General features: G+C 41.1%; 1 protein-coding gene across 5 annotated transcripts in view; it reads left to right on the top strand.

The window, feature by feature from the left end:
- Nucleotides 1-21,792, top strand: part of LOC111875809 (EF-hand calcium-binding domain-containing protein 4A) — a 34,707-nt gene extending 12,915 nt beyond the window's left edge. For 4 of the 5 annotated variants that reach the window (XM_023872349.2, XM_023872352.2, XM_033750231.1 and 1 more), the window contains 9 exons: nucleotides 7,145-7,256; nucleotides 10,050-10,188; nucleotides 11,928-12,102; nucleotides 13,581-13,646; nucleotides 14,642-14,815; nucleotides 16,166-16,319; nucleotides 18,933-19,017; nucleotides 20,501-20,598; nucleotides 21,264-21,792. In XM_023872349.2, the coding sequence (XP_023728117.1) occupies nucleotides 7,145-7,256; nucleotides 10,050-10,188; nucleotides 11,928-12,102; nucleotides 13,581-13,646; nucleotides 14,642-14,815; nucleotides 16,166-16,319; nucleotides 18,933-19,017; nucleotides 20,501-20,582 (987 nt within the window). In that variant the 3' untranslated portion in view covers nucleotides 20,583-20,598; nucleotides 21,264-21,792. The remainder of the gene's footprint in view (nucleotides 1-7,144; nucleotides 7,257-10,049; nucleotides 10,189-11,927; nucleotides 12,103-13,580; nucleotides 13,647-14,641; nucleotides 14,816-16,165; nucleotides 16,320-18,932; nucleotides 19,018-20,500; nucleotides 20,599-21,263) is intronic. The other variant, XM_023872351.2, reaches the window with a different exon arrangement.
- Nucleotides 21,793-23,299: the final 1,507 nt, after the last annotated feature.

Here is a 23,299-nt window from a genome sequence, read left to right on the forward strand (position 1 = left end):
CGTGCTGTCACGGCATCCAGACAACTATGGACTCTCTGCACCCTTTGTCACTGCACTATACTGTGTAACATTTATACTGTAGCGTGTAGAGCCGTTACTATGCAACGATGGCGAGCTAAGCAAATATGCCAGAGCCTTTTCTACGCAACGGCTCGATAAACACGTTCCCGCAGCAAGAGACACGAACACAGAAATGGTAACGCAACAGGAGAACGGTGTTTTTTATGGTCCGAGCCGCGGTCGTTGCCACGCAACGGCGCAACAGACACATCTTTGCGGCAATGAATCCAGACATATCAAAAGAAGAGTTGTATTTTCTGTTGGCTCGTGCCAAGATGTTATAACCGGGGCGGTTTAGGCAGCTAGTTAGTCGCAAGAGTGCTCAGTTGATAGGTGGTGAAGATAAGACTAGGAGGTTGGTATGAAATGGCCGTGTGTTAGTTACAAGAGTGTTCACTTGATAGTCAGGCTGTGAAGAGAAGGACTTTGTATGTGATATCTGGAGTGCGTAATTCAGTGAGACTGTTATAGTTCCTGTGTTAGAATCCGTTGCCGGGAAACGGCTAGTGGGGATATCAATAGACTGAGGACAGTGGTCTGTGTGTCAATGATCTGTAAACTGTATTCACGAATCGTGAATGCATAAGTGGTCAATAAATCGAATAAACAATCCGAACCCCGTCTATACTCACTCATACACGTGACAATATATTACATACAGAGGGTTTCTATTAATGAAGACTTGTACAGCAGGTTATACTTTAACTTATTTAACCACTCCGACACCACTATTAGTCAGCTGATCAGTCATAGACCTGCCCCCCTCCAAGGTTAAGCCTCTTGTACTTCTTTGGGTTCTCGTCTCCCGCACATGCGAGCTGGAATCTCCACCCATGTTACCCTTCTTGCTCTGATCACACTAATTAATATTCGACGAAGGGTATAAATTATTAAGCTCCTCATTGTGTAACCTTCTCCAATGTCCTGTCACTTTCTTCCTCTTGCGTCGAAGTATTTTCATCAGCACCCTGTTGTCAAAATTCCCCACCAATATCCTTCCCCTAAGGTGTGATAAGAAGTTTCATACGCTTACAGAACAGGAGAGAGAATGTGAGTTGTTTGTGTTAGTCTTTATATTTCCGTATGGGTAGAAGCTTCACTTCGGGAACTCAAAATCTGATCATAAAACCCAACACTGATATAAATACAAATTATGGGTTCCAGGAAGTTTTTCTTAATAAACAACATGACGACACAGAGACTTGTTGGCATCCACTTATCGTCAAAATTGGTACTACTTACAACCCGTGAGTGATATTCTTTGTTGTCGCACAGTGTTATCAGAATCTCAGCCAGCGCTATAAGGACACGAGTAGATCAACATTCTGAACTCAATGCCCGCAAGCATTCACGAATCCGTTCTTCTCTTCATTTATAAATTCGCGTTTAAACGCAACTTCATCTTCTTCGTGAAGATCTTGAGATCCGCATGTCTTCATACAGAAGAACGAAATTGGAAGTGTCTAAATATAGGGCCGGCCACGGTAGCCCAGCGGTCTAAGGCATCTACTGTCTTCGCTCGCTTGGAAACCGGGATCGTGGGTTCGAATCCCACTCAGGGCATGGATGTTTAGTTTGTGTGTGTGGGTTTTCCTGTGTTTGTATACAGGTAGGGGCCTTGCGACGAGCTGATCGTCCTCCCAAGGAGTCCTACCGAATGTGTAAGATCGAGAAAAACCGAACTGAACGGAGAAGTTCATGGAGGTAGGCCTAGGCACACTGGGGCTGTAGTGCCAAGGGGGGGAAAAATAGGAGAATAAATTAGAGCGTAAAACAACATTTGATTAAATATGTTTGTTCCAATTTTTCTGCAATTAAATTGACTGGGAAGTATCTATGTACTTCTGTCATTCAGATGACAGATGCATGACTCACGATTCATATGTATTTACGGCGGTGTGTTAATGTTACCGTTTCACTTCTGTGGCCACTTGCTCCCCTGATGGCCGGTCTATGGAGCACTTGGATATAGTTACGTTACGGGACTCTCGCGGGCTTACAGTGTAGCTGCAAATGGGACGATGTTTTCATGTGGTGATAACAATGATGATTTCTTGTAGTCTAAGACGCTGCCAATATCTCGAACTACATAGTGTCGAATGGTAGGATGATTAGTGAGTAAAGAATTGTAAAGTATTTCGGAGGAAGAGGTCATGGGCTCTTCAAGGTAATTCCCGTCATTTTCCTGGAGGAACTGAAGAAAACAACTAAAGTCCTCACTAAGGATAGTCGGTTTGCTGGCCAAGATTCTATCCAGGCACTTCCTGAATGCAACTGACTGCAGAGCATGACCGCTGTATCACCCTAATTGGTGGCGATGGTGATTGTGACTTTAATGCCTACGACGAAAGAAAACAAACTCCGTGGCCTGTAGTCCACAAGCGAACTCCAAGCGACCGCCGCTTGTCGGCGAAGTTAGTGTCAACTTTAGCGGATAGAGGGTGTCACGTGGTCAGCACAGTGGTTCCCCACGGCCGTTAGTCTCGCTTTTCTAGACCGGATTACGACAACAAAAGCAACGAGAATGACTTTGAGGTTAATAATTACAATAGTAAACAAGAAGTTCTGGTAAGAATTATTCGCCTACTTTCCTTTGATACGACACGGACCGCACAGAAAGCGTCGCGTCCAACAGTTCTTCTATCGCTGCGTGCGTATTTGTTGCCTGGCAACGATAGGGAATACACATACAGACACACAAACCGATGGAAGGGAGTTTTTAAAGACTCCGTTGAAATAGTCTCAGGTGCCATTATATACATCCCAAGTTTTATAAAGTTTGGTTCAGACATACAAAAATCGCTAAGAGGGGATGCACAGACATATAGGCAGAATAGTGATCTCATAGGCCTACTTTTATTTTTTCAATATAAGGACAGTAGGTTAAAAGGCAAATCTAGGATTTGAGGTTCTCACAGGGGTGGTTATGAAGATTACTATCTTCTGCGATACAACGCCGTGTAGTCCACTGAAAGTCAACCGAAGTTTAGAAGGAAAACATCTCCACATTCAGGTTCTAATAAGCCCAACAAGATACCAGCGTGAAAGCAGGCGCTCGGCTTATTCGAACCTGAAGAAGGGGGCGAAATTGTTCTCCGATATGTCGGTTGGCTTTCAGCGGACTACACGGCGCTCAGTATTCATTAAAAGGGCAAATTTTCCTAGTCTTAATCAATTAAGCACTACACCATGAAGACGTACGGGGAGTGGAGGTATAGTTCCACAGTTCTTGACCTCAGCACTAGATGGATGTGAGTTCTCAGCTTCATGCTCCGCCCATGCTGAAGCCAGGGATGAAGGCACCAGTATTCATTCGATATAAAGATGTATGGGCCCCAGGGCCCCCGTAGCCAGTCGGCATCCTGACCGAGCTATCCCGGCTCATATTCTGAGGCACTGGTGAGATTTGATGTTCTCGTAGCGGTGAGCATCAACATTACGGTATTCCGGCATGGGACGCAGTGTAATTTGATATATGGGTGACGTTTCGGGAGGATCTGCTGTCTCCATCTTCAGAGTAGTAGAGGTAACCTGAAGATGGAGGAAGTAATTTTTTCTTAAACCTTGGCACCCATGTTCCAAACTACACGCCGCATTCCAGAAGACCGTTATACTGAACCATTTGTTTTGAAATATTTTAATAATGTGGCATATTTGCTCAAAGCAAAAACTGCGGAGCCAGAGAAACGGCCATTGCTAGAGAACGGCTCTGAAACAAAAGCAATTTCTGGGCAACAGCCGTGAAACAAACAGCGGAATAATGTCCGTTGCTAGGCAACAGATTCTTAATAAGCAACAATTTTACAGCAACAGAGGAGCGATGTTTTCTGTGCCGTCCGTTCCGAGATATTATAATCGGGACGGTTTGAAGCAAGAAGTTCAGTGCTCAGTAGAAAGTCAGGCTATGAAGAGAAGACTTTATTTGTGCAGTAGTTCCAGTGATATCTGGCGTGTGTAATCCCGCGAGACTATTATAGTCACTTGTAGTTACGATCCGTAAGTGGTCAATAAATCCAATATCCAATCCAAAAGCCAGTCGAGAGTCACTCACACATGTGACAATACCCATCTGTAGACACTTGAAAGAGATCAGTCAATTCGCCTACTTCAGCAGGCTTCAAGACACAGGTTGACTGTTACTGAGCTGACCGACAGACTGTGCCGTTAGAGTTTATCAGTGTAAGTAGATAACTTGCACTTGTCGACCTTGTAACGTCGTCACACCTGAGCAACAGCAATAAGGCGTTCCTGCACCTGGGAAGTCCCTCGCTCCTAAGAAAATATTTTAGTGTATTTCATACCATCAAATATTCCCCTTTCGTCTGTGGATATGCAACCAGGTGGGGAATATTCACAACTTTCATTCGGTTTAATAAACCGAATAATCTGCTAACATTTGGAAGGATCAACAGCCGATCATGGATGGGCACGTAGTTAGGTAGGTGGGTAATATTAGAATGCTGTCTTCAGAGATGTGATTCCATATAGTTTTGTAACAGGCACCAACGTTTCGGAGGAACCCACAGCTTCTGTATTCAGCGTAGGAAGGTCTTCTACCTTGCAGAAAGAAAAAAAAAACTTGGTATTTGTTTGCTAATCTACATGGCCCCAATCGCGTAGATTAAACATTCGGGCTCGAAAGATACAAGGATGGATGGTTGGATAGATAGATAGATAGAATCATTTCCTTGATAACTCTCGTAGTTTTGTTAACACCAAAATGAAATTTGCAGCGAATGTTAGAAATTGCAAACTGCAAGCTTGCAGATTGCAGCTAAGAGTCAGTTTGGTGAAATTCGCGCATCTTAGTCCTTAATGAAGCTCATCTATGCTGCGAACCAGAATACGTCATACTTTGTGTGGATAACCTTGCGGAATAAAAATCCTATATTAGTATGTTTGAATTTCCCAGTGGTGTAGAGAGTCGTGACACAAACTATATGACCGTGAGTCCCGCGGAATCCGGAAAAAAGAATGACTTTCCTGCTGAGGGCCAGCAGCAATTTACCCGACCCAACCCAGCGGCGTATTATCACCGGAAGTATGCTGAAAATAGAATCGAATTAATTTCTGATGATGACGTAACCGTCTACATCACTAACTAAAGACAACCCTTCCCTCCCCCTTCTTGTAGTGGATGAGAATTATCTGTCGTTCAGTACAGTCTTCCACGGTTTTCTACCTGTTGACGCTGTTGACCTTCCCTAGGATGTCGTTTTGCAACAAAGACTAAAGGGGAAGTAGGCTAAACATTTATCGATGTCTGTGTACTCGCGAGTGGATCTCCGTGGTTCCTGAAGTAATGTTTCTGTGCCAGGGCATTGATGCATAAGTGGCCCCGAGATATTAAATATTCTTACCTCAGACATACAGCACTCTACATAATTACAATAATTACCCAGCATGGGCCTGTTTACAGTTTGTATGTTTATATAAATAATGCTGTAGATGTAACGGAGCATTAATCTTCTGCGTGCAACAGTGACACATGTTTCTGAATATAATTGCAACAATCGTATTCTACAGTTTTGTTGAATTTTGTCACATGCTCTTAACATGCTTGGCAGTGGGTGAGACAACAAACTGCTGTGTTCATTTAAGACGATGATCCTCGTCTCTGCTGTTCTCTGAGAACCGTGGCCATTTTATGACAGATGCCTATTCGTCTCTTTTATTCGCCTTTCGTCTCCATCACTTCACTTCCAATACACTTCTTCATTCTTCTCCCCAGATTATCCATCCGGCATCCACTATGAGGTTCCTTAACATGTATGAGTTCCGACGTGAGCTTTACGCCCAAGCCCCAGTAAGATGGACCGGAAACTGCCATTCGGCTGGCCCATTTCCTTCGAGGTGTTAGGATAAGTCCCCATTAGCATAGATCTCCAGGTGGTCTGAGCACGCAAACCTTCCCACGACTTTAAGGTAATGGAATGATGGATCTTCAGCTTCCCCGTACGTCTTCATGGTGTGGTACTTAATTCATTACGCACAGGGATAACTTGATATTTTATTCAATGAAGGACAATTACAGTATATGTCAAATTAATGTTATTTAAATGATAAAACGAACCTGTTTCAAATGCTTGTTTTCGTATTTAAAGCTATTTATTGTCGGCAAGACTTCAAGTGATGTGTGACAGAGGAATTTTTTTTCCTTATCACTACAGCCCCAGTGGGCCTAGGCCTACCTCCATGAACTTCTCCGTTCACTTCGGTTTTTCTAGATCTTACACGTTCGGTAAGACTCTTTGGGCGGGTGAGCTACCTGTACACAAACACAGAAAAACGCATACAAACATCCAGGCCCTGAGTGGGATTCGAACCCACGATCCTGGCATCCGAGCGAGTGAAGACAGTGCATGCCTTAGACCGCTCGGCTACCGTGACCGGCGACAGAGTTAATTATGTAAGGATAATATTACGGGGCAGATTGGCATACCATTAACTCTTTAGACTCGTATTCATGAGCAGAATACACATCAACTATGAACTACTGTGAAAGCACAAAAGCAGTAAAGTAAGAAGGCAAAATTACCCCTGTGCGTAACTACGTAATTAAGGACTGCGATATGAAGGCGTATTTGTGAATAGCTCTAGTTGGAGGTGAGTAGTCTGGTTCACGTCCCGGCCGCTTTATCCCCGGGGAAAGAGCCTGCGGTACCCAATGTATACGAGGCATCTGACAGTTTTGTTTATATTAAGCATTAAAATATATATTAAAATATATTTTTACACTTTTTTGGAATTATGCCACTTTCTCATCATCTATCTTCTGACCTTCCCAAGTGGAGGCGGTTTAGAATAATTCCATTGTAGCCCTGCAAGTCATAGAAGGCGACGAAAAGGGAACCCGGTGCCTGGAGGTACATAATTGGGCCACCCTGTCACGGGGGGACATAAATACTGAGACCTGGTCCTCCAGGTTGGGTGTTGGACATAAGGCTGAGGGCCTTGCTCTGTAAAAAGTTCTTGTGAAATCCAAAGTAATGTAAAACCGGCGGTTATTTGGCAGAACCTTCTAAGGAGAGCTTGTTTTGCCAATGATCTGATCGTAATAATTTTGATATTTATATGTTGACAGAGAATGCGCAGTGAGATTCCGCTCACACCAGAGCAACTTGAAGCAGTGTTTGACTCCTTGGATGTGAACAGAAATGGTTACCTCACAATTGAGCAATTCCTCTCTGGCTTTGGTGAGTATAATAAAATACTTTAAAACAGAAGAGCCAACATATCAGTTTCAGATATAATCCTGTTCTCCAATGCTATAGGGCAGAATTTTGAGCCTGCATTTAAAATATGTAAACATTGTGTGAGACTGGAGACTTTCACAGCAGTGAGTATGAATATTATTGCCTTCTAGGTTATTTATTATCATTCATCATATACTGTCAGTTACAACATAATAATAAATCACATTATTGATTACAACTGTATGCAACTCAGCCTTAAAATGTCTTCTAGGATGTCTCTTCAAAAGAGTCATCAGTTATTACCCTGAACCGCATCATGACCCTGGATGCCAGCAGGTTTGAAACCAAATATTTGTCCACACCTAAATTTCTGTAAATAGATTAAAACTGAAAAAAGAACCATAACAAATATTAATACCAAATTTTAAGATTATATTAATAATAAATTTTGTAATACCTTCTGTGTTTCAGTATGCATACCTGCAGCATCAGGGCGATCCATAAAAATATTCTTAATTACATATTCTTAAATATATTGTCACGTGTTGGGTGACGATATATGGGATTTGGATTGGTGAATAGATTTATTGACCACTTACAGGTTGTAATCACAAATAATTATAACAATATCGCTGATATATACACTTCACAAATCACTACACATTAAGTCTTCTCCAGCCCGCAATGCCTTCACTAGACGTTTCCTGGTAACAGGTTTTAATAATGGAGATTCTTCTGGCTCTGGCTCATGTCCTCTCTTTACAGCCTCCCATACATAACTCAGTCTTGACTAACTTTGTCCCTTGCTTTGTAACATGTCAGCATGGACCATGATGAAATACCCTCTTTCCATTGTTGTAGTCCAACTTTTACATTATTAAGAATCTGCTGCCTAGCAACAGGAACGTGTTTACTTAGTCATTGCCCAGAAATGATTGTTGTTTACAAAATCACCGTTTAGCAACGGATCTATATGCTAAAATGTTTGTAAGCAAATTTTCTGCCCCCTTCCCTCACAGAATCCTGACAGTGTCCATGGCCATGACCCCCCTCCTCCCAACATGTCCCTTTTCCCATATTTTTTAAGTTAATTAGCCTAACAAGTATTGACATTAGCGTACATGATGTTTTTAGTGGTTAGTGGCATTACTTCTAAGACAACATGACATTTTGGCCTCAGGACCTATGGTTCACCATGCTAACATTCAGTTTCAATGATTATAACTGTTGTAATGTGAGAGGATGATTCAAATAAGTACAGCAGGAACTTCATAAAGTATAGCAAATGGAAAACAAATTAAAATTTGGGCTACTTTACTTAAGTAAAATCCACTGGTAACACTGAGTTCATGCACTGTTCTGACCGTTGATGTTATCCACAAACAGATGATGTGTAAAATGGAAGTACCCTTGCACTAAAACAAGTTCATGCATACAGATTATGGTGTGATTTGTAAATAGTTCCTTCTTAGAACAGAAGGGACTAAACTGATAGAAATTCATGGTATAATGTCAGTTCATTATAGTGAACTGTGACTGAGTAAACAACATCTCTACGAGTGACTGGATAAATTGGAGAACAGAATTAAAAATGTTGAAGATTCTATGTGTCCTGAAAATGAATAGCAAGACCATTGCATTATGAATTAAATGATACATCCAGCAAGGAATGTCAATGTCTATTCTACATATAACATTGTTCACTACAGACAGACGTGTACTTGATGGATTCCTTGGTGTTTAACACCAGAACTGATGTACCTTGCAACTTGATGCATGCTTTGTGCCTTTCAAGCAGTATGAGCAGGAAGGAGAAGACTTCGTGGAACATACAGTGGATAATGATCTGTCCGAGGTGCACTACTGCATACTAGAAAGCAAAGCACAGAAGTAGGCCTATAGAACAGCAATTCATCTCCACCAATGCTATTCTACACCCAAGCATCAGCTATAAAATTGTTCTCCCATATTGGGATCATATGGGCCTCATTTTGGAGCACTACATGAAGAGATGAGAGACTGCAGCATACTCCAGTCTATCTGAGAAATGTCTGCTGTTTGCTTGTAACGTAATTATTAAAGAGCTGAGGTTTACTGGTAAACAATTCCTGCATAAAGCATGATCAGACTCACTTTTATACCAATCAACCAATCATTTTGTGCTGGAAATGAGTGGGTAGATTAGATTCGACATATTTTCTTACTGACCAGACATCAGGTCTACCATTTTCATCTTTGTTTCCACTGAATGTGGTACTGAAAGGACGCCACTCCTCGTCAGTATGGCAGATTGTTCAAGTAAAAAATATCTTGTATTGGGATATACTTCAGCTGATTCTGCTCTAGAGGAAGCGTGTAGAACAAAAATGGGAACTACAATGAATTCACTGGGGGAACTTTTCACAGCAGTGGCTATAAAGATTACTGATTTCTGGGGTGTGATGCTGTATAGTATGGTAGAATTCTTCTGCCCTGAAAATGGAGTCAGCAGATTCCTCTGAAAGATTAGTAACGTCTTACTGGACTACCTAGTGTCAGACCCCACAGGACAGTAATCTTCTACAATAATAAAGTATGTAAAATTGCAAACAATCTATTTATTGAATGTTTGTATTCTAAACTGAACAACATTCTTCGATGGTGATGATGTCATCATCATAATCACTCCTGTCATTATTTTTGTTGTTTTTGTTGGCATCGTTGTCATTATTGTTGTCAGCGTCATGTGTTAAACTGAAAGTTGGATACTGCGAACCTTTCATAATGAAAAGGTTCAAATAATTTTCATTGCAGGTGAATTCATAGCTTCACATCCAACTGATTACTGGGAGGAAGGCAGTATCATGGAATCACCTCAAAAGGAGATCCAGGAACATGATGAACCTATTGAGTATCTTCTGAGAGAACTGGAGTCCATCACCGTGCTACACAGGTAGAAGTGAATGTGCTTACTTGCGCACTACTCTCTGGTTTTAAATAAAATGTAATTTGCTTTGCTGACTTAATAATTGCATATAAAAGAACTCTGAGGAAAGTCATAATATATTATCACGTGTATTAGTGACTAAGACGCAGGTTTGAATCGGTGAGTCGATTCATTGGATAGTCACTAGTCATAACTACAAATAACTATAACACTTTCAAGATTACTGTAATTACAACACATATATAAAGTCTTCCATATCTGCTTTAATTAGTAGATACTAGATAACAGATCTAAACAGTGGCTATTCCTCTGCAAAGGTTTCCTGGCACTCAGTCACCACAGTACTGATTGGCTACAGGTTGGAAAACTAGACTTTAATTCCTGGCACCAACAGGGATTTTCCCCTTCACTTCCATGTCCAGATTTACTCTGGATCCATACATATCCTATCAAATACATAACGGCTCTCTCTTTTTTTGCCTCCTTCCCTTATTTTGATTAAATAAAATTGGGCTTATGCCATCTCCATGCTGTCTGCATATCCCATCAACTTCTGAATGACTGAACCAATCTTCATTGAGCTTTGTATGTATGTAATGACACCTGAGTCCATCTTAACATGTACATCATAAATCCGTCCCATCAGTTTGTGTGTCTACATGTGTACCAGATACTCCTTGCTAGAAAACAAGCAAGTTGTTTCGACTGGTAAGAGTTCCATCCTGTATTTGGGAGATGGCCAGTTTGGGTCTTGATTCGGGCAGGGGCTCAGGCTTTTCCTGGTTTTTACTAGTCTGTCCTGGAAATTACCATGATATTATGTGCAATTAGCCTATAATTGTTCCTTCCATATCCTCTCTAATTCACTATATACTGTTATCCAGCTGTCTGATGTTATATTGTCTGAAGCACTGGCATCATAATTAAGGTAAAAGGTAAGGTGCCGGTCACAGTAGCTGAGCGGTCTAAGGCATGCGCTGTCTTCACTTGCTCAGAAGCCGGGATCGTGGGTTCGAATCCCACTCATGGCATGGATGTTTGTGTGCGTTTTTTTGTGTTTGTGTACAGGTAGAGGCCTTGCGACGAGCTGATCACCCGCCTAAGGAGTCCTACCGTATGTCAAAGATCTAGAAAAACCGAAGTGAACGGAGGTTCATGGAGGTAGGCCTAGGCCCACTGGGGCTGTAGTGCCAAGGGGGGAAAAAAAGGTAAGGTAAAGTTGTCCCTGTGCTTAAATAATTAAGCACTACCCTATGAAGAAATATGGGGGAATGAATGTATAGATCCATGCATTCTTGATATCAGCACTAAATGGAAGTGAGTGGTCAGCTTCACACCTGGCTGCTTTACCACTTGGGGAAGAGCCCACGGTACCCACTGAATAGGCGGCCGTATGAGCCCCAGAACTGGTGTGAACAACATAGAAAGGAGAAAAATCTTTCCTTTGCGGTATTTGAACTCCAACCCCTCAGCCGTCCAGCCCATAGCCAGTTGCTATACCAACTGTACTATCCTGCAATATGGTATCTTCATTAAGTATAAAGTAAATAAAACGGGGAAGCAGAAAAAGCTATTAATAAATAGTTCAGACGAATTTTATGTCACTAATTCAGTGTACTTTAGACTCTCACTGAAGCTGTTATCGTGTAAAATCCTCTTTATTTAAGAGTTAAGCATATAAGGTGTCATTAACTGTGAATGTGTTATGTTACATAAAAATGTTTTTTTTCTTTCTTCTTTTTAAGTGTGGAGGTGCTAAGACATCTGTGTCAGCATGTGGAGAGGGAAACAAATCCCCACATCCAGAATAATTTGGAGATCTTCCTTCAGCAACTGGTGATGGACCTAAAAAGATGCCAGGAGGAACAGAGGAACTTGGAGGAAGCTCTGAAATTAAGGGATGATGAACATCAAGCAGAAGTAGGCAAATGATGTATATGTCTGATCATAAGGTGGAGTTCCCCCTTCCCCCAAATACTGCTTAGAAAAGAGGGGTCACCTTATTTTTTGGTCCTTTTGAATGAATAGGAAGATGAGTATGAGGAATAATCTTCAGAACTAAATGACATTAAATTTTATCAAAGGCCATTTTTTCCTGATTTTCTCTTTGAAAATACAGAATGTCACTTTGTATTTGGATTTACATGGGATCTTGACTATTCAGACAGAGTAATCTGGATGTCTCTTCAAATAATAAAACTATATAACTTATGCAAGATTCGAGGTTCCCATGGCATTTACAATGAGACTTGTTGTCTTCTGGGGTGTGAAACTGTATAGTCTAAATTGTTACCAGTGTTCTGGAGGAAACTGTTGCCTCCAATTTCGGTGTTCAAGAGTAAAGTGGAAAGAAGTGATATGGTAATAGGGACAGGAGGAAAAGTGAACCAACAGGAATAATGAAAGTAGTGTGATGAATATTTTGCACTTGTAAAGAACAAACAACTTCATTTTTTCTTGTGGACATAAGGAGTTTCATTTTAACTCAAATTTGTATTAAAACTGTAAATATTCAGTAATTCTGTGTTTAATGTTGCTGGCAATACAGAGGTTGTAAACTAAACAATAAATTCTGGGGAATGCTAATCAACTACTTTCCTTTGATACAACACAGACCGCATAGAAAATGATTCCTCCAACAATTCTTCATTACTGGGAGAATATCTACAGAGTTGTTACATAGCAACGATAGGGGGATACACAGACAGACCTACATACTCTCCTTTGATAAGACACTGACTGCATAGAAAATGGCTCATACAACAATTCTTCTGTTGCTGTGTGTATTCCCTACATTGGGAATATGTTTGATGAGATGTTGCCTATCACCTAAAGGAGGGATACCTTTAATAGAGCCGTTGCCATGCAATGACAGGAGGAATACACATACAGACACACAGACTGCTGGGAGGGACTTATGAAGTACACCGTTGAGATGGATTCAGTTGCCATGATACACATGCCAAGTTTCATATAGATTGGTGTAGGCATTTAAAAGATGATATGCGGGAGGGATACACAGACAGACAGGGTGGAGATTGCATGTCTTAGGCCGTGCCATAGCTCAAGCGGTTAATTGCTGGCTTCCCACTGCGGCGGCCCGGGTTCGATCCCAGGTCTGGTCAACTGGGATTTGTGGTGGACAAAGTGGTGCTGGGGCAGGATTCCTCTGAGTACTTCGGTTTCCCCTGCCACTCTTCATTTCACCAAATTCTCCATCATCATAATCACCCGGGGCAGGCCAATCAGTGGCTGCTGTGCTGAGTGGACCCAGTTGGATTCCACCTCCCACTAAGCGAATTTGCATAAGTCTTCTTTAGGGAAGTTGGCAAAAATGTTGATATATGACATATTAATATCACAATGCATCAGCAATTGAAATTGTTCTGTTTTTCTAGGTTCACAGATTATTTGAAGAAATGGAGACCCAGCTTCGTGAGGAAAAAAAGAATCACACACGACATGTAAGACTGCATTTTCTTCATTAATCTTAACAGTCATCATTATGTAACTTCATAATTCAGTGCTCATGCAACAGTAATTCATGTGACTTAAATTAACATCACTGAATTAGATCAGATTAAGTCAAAATATGTATTAAACAATGGTTATGGGTGGGCAGATAACATGAACAGGGAAAACATATATCCCTTGAGGACTGCTGTGTGCCTTACACTTCTGAAGCCAGAGATACAAACATACAAAAGAAACTGCAAACATATTTCACTTGATTCAGTTCCTGCAGACAGCATGATGCAGGCTCTGAAGAGTATTTATTGTCTTCCGGGATGTGACACTGTGTAGTTTGCTAGGCAGATATCAAATCTTGCATTACACACACTGCCTAGTAAATTGAATGTTATGAATTTATTTAGACCAAGACTGGACCGACAATCCCCTGTAGCCTGCCCATATGATTAATTAACCCATTTAATGCTGTGCCTCTCTACTGGGACTTTACCTGCTGGGCCTGTCATTTTTCCACAAAACCTGGATTTGTATCTTTTTACATTTGAAACAAAACTGGAAAAGAATAAGCAAAAAACAGTTGACAGTTTTTAAAGCTTCAACAAGCTACACTGAAAGTTCTTCAGAGTTCAATGACATCCTTAGGGGAAAGATGTTTATGAACATAGAAGCAAAACAGTATTCATTCTAAAAGCACTGTTTCATCCATAGATGTAATAAGGGCATATAAAGAGGAAAAATATATAGCTTGCTCATTTATAAATATTCTACCCCAAACTAAATTACTGCACAGTTCTTAAAAACACCAAGAGATAGCAAAAGAGGCTGAAGAAAGTTGTGTATGTAAAACATTACTTAACTAAACATGTTACCTACAGCTGGTCATGACACTGAGTTTAGTAATTAACTAAATAATAAATCGGCTCATTCCTTCTCTGAATACCATACATTTTGGCTTGTACTCTGTGGAAACATCTCTCCTCCTGTCCAGGAAGAGCAGAGGTTGAGACTGAGGTGCATAACCCTTGAGCAGGACCTAGCAGAGAAGGAACAGCAGCTGCAGGATGCACTGACCAGACAGCAGGAACTTGCAGAAAGAGTTCGCATGCTCAGGTCCAGAGAGATGCACATCAAGGAGGAAAATGAACGTTTGGTCAGGTCAAAGGTAGCTATTTGTCACATTAATAACATGCCTTCAACAAAGCTATGACAAAAGCAGAATTTCAAGCATTTGCTGCAGTAGACAGAGGTAAAGAACATTCAACATAGAAAATGTATTGGATTTTAAGTTCTCACACTGGTGACTATGAAGGATAGATTCTTCTGGGTTGTAATACCAAAGAGTTTGTGAGAACCTAGTGTTTGAGGAACATATTACTTGCATTTTTAGGGTCAAAGAGTAAACCAAGCAAGAAAGCAGCTGAAGCAAATGGCAAGTTGAGTGCTTAGCTTGCACCCTGTTTGTACTGACTTCTTGCTTGGATTAATCTTTTACCCTGGCGATGGACGTTATATTTTCCTCCAATGCATCGTTACATATCATTATAAAAAAGCAGACTAAAATCTTTAACTCTGAAATTAGTTCATGATAAAGTATAAATTGTAGCACAAAGATTCTAAAGCAGTAATGGGTAACCTGCAATGAGGGAACCAACCCAATATTACCATGAGTTCATTTTGTGAACAAAACACATCCTATATGTTGAATGGATGCTGGTGTCTTACAAACATTACTCTACCTGAAGAGTATAGTCTTCTGGGATATGATGTCACGCAGTCTGGTAGACGCGGTTACTGGCATTTGAGAAGAACACACCATCTCCATCTTCTGGGTTGAAGAGTAAATTGAACATGCTAGCAGCAAGCCAAGTACTGTTTTTTTATTGCTAGTGGGGTGGGACTGAGTCCCTTGTACTGGGGCCAATTCTGGCCTATTGTACCAGCCCCAGATGATAGGTGAGGGTGATTGTGGAGCAATTGGTGGAATGGAGATTGGCAGGGGAAGCTGAAGTACTCAGAGAAAACCTGCCCCAGCGCCACTTTGTCCACCACAAATCCCACTTGACCAGACCCGGGATCGAAACCAGGCCGCTGTGGTGGGAAGCCAGCGACTAACTGCTTGAGCTATGGCGCAGCCCAAGCAAAGTACTTACTCTGCTTATTCTTCACCATGAAGATAGAGGCAATACACTGGTAATATTCTACCACATTGCAGAAGATAGTCTACTATGTAGGAGCCTTAAATCTCATATATACTCCACCTACTGGTGAATTCTGATAAATATGCAGCTGGCACAGAATGCATAATTATAATGTTTTCATTCATGTCCTCTTCCGCCATATGAGAGATCACTGTGAGCAAATAATTCCCAGATGTCAGTTTCCTCCTACATGCAAGTGTGACACAGTACTGATGGGTTGCTAGTAAAAGTATTATAAATTCTTGCTAACACTGATGTTTATGATAAATCTTCTATTCTTTATGCACTGATTTCATTATTCTATTCTGACTTAGAAGGAAATTGAAGCACAACTTCAAGCACAGAATCGTGAAATTATGCAAGTACAGCGCATCCTTGATGATGTAAGGCAAAATGAAGCATGGGAGAGACGCAAACATCTTTCAACAGGATTCAGACTTGCCAAGAGAATCGTGCTCGAACAGCAAGGTAAATCTTCAAAAATTTGACTAATTTATTTAACCCTTTGCATGCCACGTCCTCACATACTCCATAGTGCAGGGCATATTTCCTAAAGCTTATATTTATCAAGGTGGTCAAGAACTACCTCACACATATGGTGCATTATCTTGATTAAAAATTCCAGCTTTTGGATTCTGTCCTGAGCCAGGAGAATCTATTCTGCACCCCCATACCTTATCTCTGCAAAACTGACTTTAATACTCGTATTTTCCTACAATCTGTGTCTAGGTATCCTGAGTGCTAAGATTAAGAACGTGTGGAACAACATTTCCTCTTCCTCATGTACATCTATTTTCTTGAAGTCTCCTAGATAAAATTATGTATTTCAAAAATCCCCTTGGCACCATCACCTTAATTTCGTAACTGCAATAATACTAGGCGAAGATTGCTGTATTCATCAATGTGCAGCCGTGCAGTTTGGTAGGTCATTACTCATTACTAACATTTTGCAGGAATGTTCCATGTGTTTTCATGGTTGTGATTATGTAATATTTTCTCACCTTTCCTAAGACCAAATGTTTTCATCATTTTATTTTCAGATACCCACTTTCTAAGATCTTCCTTTAGGGTTGAGAGGTTAAATTTTGTATCCATCTGAAGCAGCAGATAAAATTAGTTTTGTATACTTTAATGGCTGGTCACAGTAGCTGAGTGGTCTAAGGCATGCACTGTCTTCACTTGCTCGGAAGCTGGGATCATGGGTTCATTTCCCACTCAGGGCATGGATGTACAGTGTGCGCGGGCGGGCAGGCATGCTTGTGTCTGTGTGTGTACGCATGCGATTTTCTGTGTTTGTGTACAGGCCTTGCAATGAGCTCATCACCAACCCAAGGAGTCCTATCAAATGTCTAGTATCCAGTAAACTGATGCGAAACAGAGTTTCATGGAGGCAGAACAAGGCCCAAAATTGGTGCTGTAGCACCAAAGGATAAAAAAACTTTAATGTTCAGGTTTATACAGGGTGGGGCACAGAAACTTCCTTTTTTTGAAGGCGAATAAAAGAAAAATTATTGCTGATAGACAAAATTTATGATTAGCTAATGAAAGAACATACCTTAAAGTTTTAATCACGTAGTTTTAAACAAAATATCTTGAAGGTGGTGGCCACTGTTCTCTATGCACTGATGCAACCGTTTTCTGAAGTTCCCCTCTGCACGTTTCAACATGTGCACTGGAATCTGGGCTACTTCCTGCCGAATAATATTCTTCAGCTGAAGCAGGTTTGTGGGGCGATGTTTAAAACCCTTTGCCTTGAGGTATCCCCATAAAAAAATCACAGGGCGTTAGATCAGGTGAGTGAGCTGCCCATGGGATGTCACCTCGAAGTGAGATGAGCTGTCCGGGAACTTTGCTCTCAAAACTGTCATCGAAGCTCGGGCTGTGGGCCGTGGCACCATCCTGTTGGAACCAGACATTTCCTAGATGCATTTCTTCAAGAGCCAGTTCGAAAAAGTTTTTAATCATGTCCACATACTGCTGTGAATTGACAGTAACTGCATGATTGTCTTCTCAAAAAATTAAGGGCCAATAACTTCAACTCTTGACAACGCATACCATACTGTCACCTTATCCCTGTGAAGTGGCCTCTCATGGAGCTCTCTGGGATTGTTACCACTCCAATAGCGCATATTCTGCTTGTTGACATATCTGGATAGGTGAATATGTGCCTCATCACTAAAGAAAACAAGTGCGTCATGGGGTCAGGGAGTAAAGTTTCCAATAACATTTTGCACGCCATTATTCGGTTCCGGAAATCAGGTGGTGACAATTCTTGCACAACAACCATCTTATAGGGATGGACATGAAGATGTTCGTGAAGAATTCAGCGCACTGAATGACTGGATATGTCTAGGGCGACTGCATGTTTGCGAGCAGAGCGTCTTGGAGATCTCAAAATCGACTGTCTAACTGCCTCCATATTTTCTGGCATTGTAACCGTCCGTTGTCATCCTGATGATTTTTTCACCACACTCCCGGTTGTCCTAAAGTTCTCTACCCACAAAAAAATCGATTTCTGGTCGGGAACCGGAACTCTGGGCTTAATTCCAAAGCGAGTACGGAATGCATGCTGCACCGCCACATAGAAATGGTTGTTCAAAAAAAAGGCTTCGACAGCAAATGCACGCTGCACCACCACATAGGAATGGTTGTTCGAAAAATAGCCTTCGACAGCAAATGCACACTGCTCACTTGTCCACCTCATGTTTCCTACTGAGGGGTATTAGACAGAAACCTCCACGACTGCTGCGTTCACCAAGCCTATCCCCACTTTTCTGCAACCTCCCCTCCCTTCACAATGCGTCTTCACAAAAAGGAAATTTCTGCGCCCCACTCTGTAGATGAGACTGTAGCATCTTTGTAGCACAACTTTTCCCAGTTATTTACATACTACTATCCTGATGTCCAAATTTATTTATGTATACAAGTGATGAAGTATCATCACATGAACCAAGAAACAAACAGAAAGCACTAATATTATTCATGTCACCTGATACTACATAGTCCAGTGCCGAAGTCCAAACAGAACCATTAAACAATACCATAAATATATGAAGTATCTGGATATCTGATATGTTGCAGGTTTAATGCACCAGCTCCAATTGCTGCAACAGATAACCACAACACTTGAAGCAGAAGGGAAAGTGAAAATTCCAGACAGGAACTGGCAAGTTATAATTTACCATAAGTTACTTGACAGAGGTTACATAGTGTGAAATGAGGTGGATAACACTTAAGAAGCAGTTTTAATTTTTTTGAAGGCGCTATCGCAACATTAATCTGGAGAGACTGAAGAAAATTACAGCACTTGTCTCAGTCCATATAGTTAGTAACCAGACTCAGATGAAAACTAGAATAAAAGTCTAGAGAATTGTTTCTGTACCAGCCTACTTGCTGGAACTAATGGGTATGGTGTGTGTTTATGCATTTCTTTCATATGGTATCTGGCCCCATCAAGTACAACATCTCAGAATCTGAAAGGATATTAAATCTATGACTTTCACACAATTAAAGCTAAAATTATCTCTGTGTTTAATTAAGAACTATGCAATGAAAACACATGGGGGAGTGGGTATATAGCTCAAAGCATTCTTGCTAGAAAGAGCAGAGTGGTCAGCTTTACACTCCAGCTGTTCTACCTAGCATGTAAGAAACTAGGTACCCCTTGGCTAGTAGGCTTGGTGGGGCTTGTAGCCAGTCTGGAAGCTGTGAAGAAAAGTAAAACTTCTGCCTGTGATGCAACTGAGATCCCAGTTCCCTCATCATTCAGCCCATAGCTTAGCCAAATGCTGACTGAGCTATCCCGGCTTCCAATATTGGCACCATGATTTTCCAAATTCTTAGGTTGGTTATATTCAAAATTTATACCTTGTTCACGATATTTTAGCTCACTGCCAAGAATGTGTGACATCTCAGTTAATAAATTTATTTCATTGTGCTTAGTAGTGAAATTATCAATACCAACAATTTGTTTATCAGTTTTATCATCTAAAATATTGAAAAGGAGGTTGCACCCTGTGTGTTGAAATTTTAACCACATTCAGAGAGGTGAATGACTAAGAGATTTAGGCAACAGTGATGTAAACCCAACATTCAGGAATTGGCTGTAGAACCATCTTCAGTTATTGGTTTCCATTGCACTGATTGATAACATGTTGAGGTTCCCACATTTTCTAGACAATCGGCTCATAGATGGTGGCAGGGTTGTGAGCCCTAATCACCGGCTGCCCTTCACCCCCAAGTATATTCCAAGAATATTCCTGGTACTAATTTCAGTTAGAGGCTGAGTCGATCCCAGGGCCACAGTGCAGCCGGAAGGATTAGGTCAACTGAAAAATGCAATGACCTCATCAGGATTTGAACCCCGTGACCTTCCAGCTTGTAGCACAGTGCCTCAACCAACTACACTACTGCATGCCCTGATTATATATATATATAGTTGAAGCAATCAGCATTGAAACCAGAGCCCACTGAATTTCAGTCTTATTCATTGACCACCAAGTCATCAAGAACAGTACAGATTGACTAAATTGTCAAAATACAGATTATAATAAATATACCTCAGACACTGGACAGCATTCATTACACTTTCCATGCAATTAGGTGATGGTGAAGCTGTAACAATTCTATTCTTATGATAATTGTTTCAGCCAAGACAACACTGGAATTCATTCCTCCATCTCATCAGTCACATGGAATGATGCTCTGGAGAAGACACCTCCACAGTCTTGATAGTGACTTCTTTGAGGTAAACCAAATTACATTAATTTAATAGTTTTCTGTCAAATGCAACATACATACCGAATTTCTAATAAACAAGTAAAGAATTAATGAAATTGAAGAAAAATACTAATCTGTCATTGCAATGATATATCATGTGCAAGGGAAGATGATGATGATGATCATCATGATGAATTGTAGGAGGAGGTACTGGAGATACAGACTAGGCGTTGGTGATGAGTAGGTGTTGGTCTGAATGAAAAGCTGATGACGGTATCAATAAAGTCACACTGGAGAGGATGAGATGATTTCATATGAAAAACACGATGCCAATACGGAGGGGCAGGTCGTCGTGATGTGAGTTGATTGGGATGGTGGTTATGATGAAAATGTTATGGTGGGAAAGAGAACTGATGTTTTGATGATGCGCCAGAGGTTGTGGCAATGATGATAAGGAGTTGAGGATAACAGTACAGTGTTGTTGCTAAAGAGGTGAACATTATGATGTGAGATACAAAAGTGATGAGAGAATGTGCTTGTTATAGCAAACAGAGGTGAAAATGAAGTGATCACAGAGATGATAATAAGTTGGTGATAATGGGTTTATGTGATGCGCCAGAGGTTCATTTTTATAATTTCATTGCATGATTATATCAGACTATTTGTTACTAATGCTGCTTAATACATTTTCAGGAGGCTCAAGACCACGTGTGAATATGAGAAGTGCCTATTTGACTATATGTAGAATGCTTGGAGCCTGCTGAAGCTGCACCTGCAGATGCATTCTGTCTGAGGAATGCATTTTTTAAGACCTCACATAATTCAAGACAAGTTTCTCATAGGAATAAATTTGCATTATTTGAAACTTTCTGCAAAAAGTGTGACCGCACTGTATGGTACCAACATTTCCAGGGGAGTCACCAAGCATGCTGTGCCTGGAAATAATGTCACTGACACCTTTAACGAAAGTGAAATTTAGTAGCTTAGACCAAGTGAACACTCTGAATTTTGAATTTTAGTTTGTGTTCCATGTTGTTATTTTAGGGCTGGCTCAGTTGTGGCATTGTCGTGGGTGCTACTGAGATTTCTTCCAAGAGGTGGATGCCAGATAATTTGGTTACATATTATATTTAGGCCGATATTGTTGAGGAATCCATTAAAAGTTTGTGTATTGATGATAGAAAAAATTGAAGATATTAAATTTTGGTATATTTCCTTCTTTTTCAATTGCAAGTTTTTCCCAAAAATTTAAGCAGGAAGAGTGGCAAGTGTCTGTCTTCGTGGTAACTTGTTCCACCTTCCGTTGCCCAGCAACGGTTAGACATGTCACAATATATATATATTGTCATGTATTCGGGTGTATAACGCGACAAATAAGTTCACGCCGTTCTTTGGTATAGCGAGTTTATTACGTTCGCTCGCCTTACACACACTTTACAATCATTTACACTGCAGTTGTACAATTACTGCTCACAACATCTCGGCGATGCTGGACTGTCTTCTCCGGTGGTTATTTCCAGACTGACTTCTAAGATGGCTGGTCCGAGACTGACTTCTCTGATGGCTGGTCCAAGACTTTCTCCTCCGAAGGCTTGATCACGACTGGCTTCTTAGATGGCTCGACGAAGACTGAAGACTTCTCGTCGAAACTGGGCTTTTATAACCTCGGCCGCTGTTATGCAACGAACCCTTTGTTATAACCATGGAGACTCCTGTTAGAACTACAATGGAGCAATTGTTGTTTCCTATGCAACGGTCTATCCTAGCGTTTCCATAGAAGCATCTTCTGGATTCCAGACACGTTACAATATATAAATAACCTCTGATCTGGCACTTTGCCAGTTATAGAGCAAAGAAGATTGTTACTTCTCTGACATGTTTATGTAAGAATGTTGTTAATACTCCCCAGTATCTCATTACACAACAATCAATTCCCGGTAGCTTAAAGAGTTGGCAGAAAATAAGAACAGGTTTGTAAAGGTGTGGGAACTGCCCACATTCAAGCAAATGTTACAGTGACGGCTCAGGTACCATTGCTTAGCAGCAGCGAGTAAACAGTCATTGCCATGTAAGGTCTACAACAGTATGCGACTATGGAAAGCACCCACAGTGGATCGTGTATGTATGCTAGCCAATTGCAAGCTAGAAACCATTCGCTGCCTAGCAATGGCTGGGTAAACAGCTGGTGCTAGACAAAGCCTGCAACAATAGACAGTGACATGTTTTCTACAGGCGGGGTTGAATACCTCTACTGTGACCCTGCAAGTCATAGGAGAAGAAAAAGAAGCCTCAAGTCTGAGACAGTAAAATATGGTCCCGAGTCCCAAGGGACTCGGACCTGAGAAAGACTGCGCTGGCAAGGACCAGCAGCATATACAAAAGACAGACCCATCCTCTCATCAGAGAGGGTGCCCCACAGATACAAGACTGTAACTTTCAAACGGTAATAATTAATATCTGGTCATGAGCCCCAGATGGGGCTTGACACCAAGACTTACTCACTTACCGACTGATTGACCGACCGTCAATTGCAATGTGACTTTGACTTTGAAGTTTACAGTTCTACAGTTCTAGTTCAGTGTCACGTTTCAATACAACGTTCAAGGTGTTATAGAGTGACGGTAAGTAAGTAAGTAACACCAACCATCACTGGAAAGGATATGCATGGAAGTGATCATTGCCTAATCAAGATAAAATTCCTGCACTTCTATGGTGGAAATGTGATAACC

This window comes from Cryptotermes secundus, unplaced genomic scaffold, assembly GCF_002891405.2.
Source record: "Cryptotermes secundus unplaced genomic scaffold, Csec_1.0 scaffold1712, whole genome shotgun sequence".
In the NCBI taxonomy this organism is placed as follows: domain Eukaryota; kingdom Metazoa; phylum Arthropoda; class Insecta; order Blattodea; family Kalotermitidae; genus Cryptotermes; species Cryptotermes secundus.